Source organism: Arachis ipaensis, chromosome B07 (genome assembly GCF_000816755.2).
Source record: "Arachis ipaensis cultivar K30076 chromosome B07, Araip1.1, whole genome shotgun sequence".
Lineage (NCBI taxonomy): Eukaryota > Viridiplantae > Streptophyta > Magnoliopsida > Fabales > Fabaceae > Arachis > Arachis ipaensis.
Window position 1 is genome coordinate 108031681 of NC_029791.2, and position 3803 is coordinate 108035483.

At 28.0% G+C, this 3803-nt stretch overlaps 1 protein-coding gene across 1 annotated transcript in view; it reads left to right on the forward strand.

The window, feature by feature from the left end:
• LOC107610148 (J domain-containing protein required for chloroplast accumulation response 1) overlaps positions 1 to 607 on the forward strand; it is a 5301-nt gene extending 4694 nt beyond the window's left edge. Inside the window, exon 9 of the mRNA XM_016312234.2 lies at positions 343 to 607. Within this exon, the coding sequence (XP_016167720.1) occupies positions 343 to 381 (39 nt within the window). The 3' untranslated portion in view covers positions 382 to 607. The remainder of the gene's footprint in view (positions 1 to 342) is intronic.

Genomic DNA, 3803 nt, shown 5'->3' on the forward strand with positions numbered 1-3803 from the left:
TCTTTGACCCATATTTTTTAAAAGAAATATTCTGTTAATTTTAATATTTTTTTTAGCATGAACCTAAGAAGTTCATAAAAAAAATAAAATTCTGTAAATCGTTTTATTGGAGTAAATAATTAATATATTTTATTTAAGTAAAAAAGCATCCAAATACTTGGTAGGGACAATGAACCTAAGAAGTTCATAACATAACAGGTTCTTACAGTATTTTATTTGATTGAACATTACGAAGTATTTAATAGTCATCATTATTCTTAAATTCAGTTGACGGGTATTCATTGAACATGTTTTTACTAAAACCCGATCACTAAGCGCATTTATTAAAAACTTACAATACAGGAAGCATGGACGCAGTTCAATATGCTCGGTGCACTTTAACTAGTAATTACTCAGACCCGAGGAAAGGTTCTTTTACAGTCTCAATGGGATATATATATTGTGCTTATTAGGAGTGCAAGTGATTACTTCATAGCTGAAGCTGTTTTCATTGTAAGGTTATAAACTTGTAATTGATAATAAATGATCGATTTCACGAAAATATATTTTCAAGTTTGGTATACAAATGCAAGTGTTCACTTGAGAGCCTATAAGCCTCTTCTGTCTTCCTCCTTGATTCCTTCCGAAAAAGATCTTTTAAACTAACAATGTTAATAAAGTGGTAAAATAATATTTAATCACTTTTAAATTTGTAACATTTATTATCTGTGAGTCTTATTATTTTAATTTAACGGTGATTCTGTGATTAATGGTATATTTTTTTTTTCTAAAGTGACAATACAACTTTAAATCTGGATTCCTTCCTTTCATATTTGTTACATCTTCATACAGTATCAATTCTTGATAATATTAAATATCGTTAGCACACACAAATTTTAGCCGTCGTTATTTGGATGATTGGCTTTCTGTTATCTAATGGATGACAACACTTGGATTGAATTTCGTCAACAACAAAATAACTTTTTCCTTATTGTTTAAAACTTCATATTTTTGTATTTTCTACGGTTTGAAGCTCCACATAATTTTATAACAATAGGATTAAACTTCAACAAAATGAACACTTTTTTGGGATATGAAACTCTAAATATGCATGTTTTTTAAGGTTTAAAATAAAAAAATTTTGGGATTGAATTTAGTCAACAACAAAATAACTTTTTCCTTATTGTTTAAAACTTCATATTTTTGTATTTTCTACGGTTTGAAGCTCCACATAATTTTATAACAATAGGATTAAACTTCAACAAAATGAACACTTTTTTGGGATATGAAATCCCATATATTTTATTTAATTATAAAAACTATTTTTTATTTTATAAATTATTATTTTATCAGTCATCTATTATGTTTATTAACAATCAAAATAAAAAACAATAACGAATTAGATCTTCGATTCCATTGATCGTAATAAACTTTTTGGCAATTTCAATCGATTAAAAGTTTATATTTGATTCGTGACGTTCGTCCAGGGCTGTGAAATCGTGTTTATTTGAAAATCAATCGATTGGATTATCAAAACAATCGATTGAATTTCAGGTTTTTCATGACTCAATTGATTGGATTACAGGTTATCACAAAACAATCGATTGAAAATTGCAGCATGGTTTTCGCAAAAATCAATCGATTGGTCATATTACCCAATCAATTGAACGATGACTAAAATGTTGGTTTTTTAAAATTCAATCGATTTCTTATACTACCCGATCGATTGAATGCTCCAAAACAACTTGAGGTCTCACAATTCAATCGAGTGGTTGTGTTACCCAATCGATTGAAGTCATCAAAGCAATATGGATTTGCCCAATTCAATCGATTGGTTGTGTTACCCAATCGATTGAATTGTGTACTACGCCATTTTCAATTTTCTCATCGTTTTTATAAGTTATTTTATTATTCATCTATCTTAATGTTAAAATTCTATCTTCAATTTTTAAGACTTTATTTTGATTTAGATACTCTAATCTTATCTTTTCTTTAATATTAACATTATAAATTGGTGAATAATCTATCACCAATTATTCAATCCCACCATTGAAATCGTGTATCAATCTCTTTATGTATCATGAGAGAGTGGTGAAGGCTTATGCCTCGATGTCTAGGTAGTTATAATGTCTCTTGACTTACCCTTTTTTGAAATCATGTATTGACTGGTAATGAATGTTCTTATTTTTTATAGGGAATTCGTTGCTTGAAATGTTCCTCCTTTTTGAGAAATTCATATCAAACACCCCCAACTAGAAATACCGGTGGTGCAGGGGATATCGGTGGTGCAGGACATATTCAATATTCTCCTGTTTTAACTGCTTTTTATGTCTGCTCAAATGTTTAATATTGAAATCCAATTATTCTTCTGTGCTCTTCATTATGCAGAATGGCAAATTTCCGAGTGATGCTGGTGTCATCCCTGGAGCTGTGAAACAGATGTTCGATCTATTGGAGGCTCAGAATGCAGAGCATAACATGAAAGTAATGTTATTAGAGCTTTACAATGAGAAAATAATGGATCGTGTGCCTCCTGAAAAAACTGTAAAATCTGAAAATGATAAGTCTAAAAATCCTATCGCTCTAATGGAGGATTGGAAAGGGGACTTCCATTGTTAATCTAGGAAGAATTGATTAAAAATTTGTAATATATATACTTCATATATGTCTTAGCAATATATGAACAAATTATTAAAATGCTTTGATATATATTGCATGGTATTTTTTTTTTCTAGTCAAGATTCAATAGAGAGGTCAAATCTTGAACAAATGAAAAGAACAAAATAGAATGCAAACAAATAAAAAGATATGAAATTTTTTTACATAAATTAATTATATAAAATAAAATATAATTCACAAGACATAAAATTTGTATGAAATTGTTGTTGAAATAATAAATGAAAATGACATTACTTCATCGTAAAAATATGAGTTTTTAAAACTAAAATATCTCTATAGTGCATAGAAATAGAGAAAAATTGTAAAAGCTTTCGATCGATTGAATTGGGTAAATTCATATTGTTTTGATGACTTCAATCGATTGGGTAACACAATCAATCGGATTGGGTAACACAATCAATCGATTGAATTGTGAGACCTTAGGTTGTATTGAAACATTCAATCGATTGGGTAGTATAAGTAACCGATTGAATTTTAAAAAACTCATATTTTAGTCATCGTTCAATCGATTGGGTAATATGACTAATCGATTGATTTTTGCAAAAACCATGCTGCCTTGCAATTTTCAATTGATTATTTTGTGATAACCTGTAGTCCAATCGATTGAGTTATGGGAAACCTGAAATTCAATCAATTGTTTTGATAATCCAATCGATTGATTTTCAAAGAAACAGATTTCACAGCCGGATTAAATATAAACTTTTAATCGATTGGAATGGCCAAAAAGTTTATTACGATCAATGGAGGATCTAATTCGTTATTGTTTTTTATTTTGATTGTTAATAAACATAATAGATAAATGATAAAATAATAATTTATAAAATAAAAAATAGTTTTTATAATTAAATAAAATATATAGGATTAATTTGTAATTAAAATTAGAAAAGGACTATTTAGTAGTTATTAAAAAAACTTAAAAAACATGTTTTGTTATGAGACCATTTACTGGTCCAAACGTTCTGAGACCATCAAATCCAGTGCCATTTTAGTAATAGAAAGCTCCAAATTTTAATAATTTTTTCCATTAAATTTATGTTACTCCACACACGAATACAGCTTATCTGCCAAAAAGAGTTCAATAAATATAATTAACTTAGTTTTTGTTAGTTCCTATAATATAATCAAAATTTTAATTTAGTTCCTAA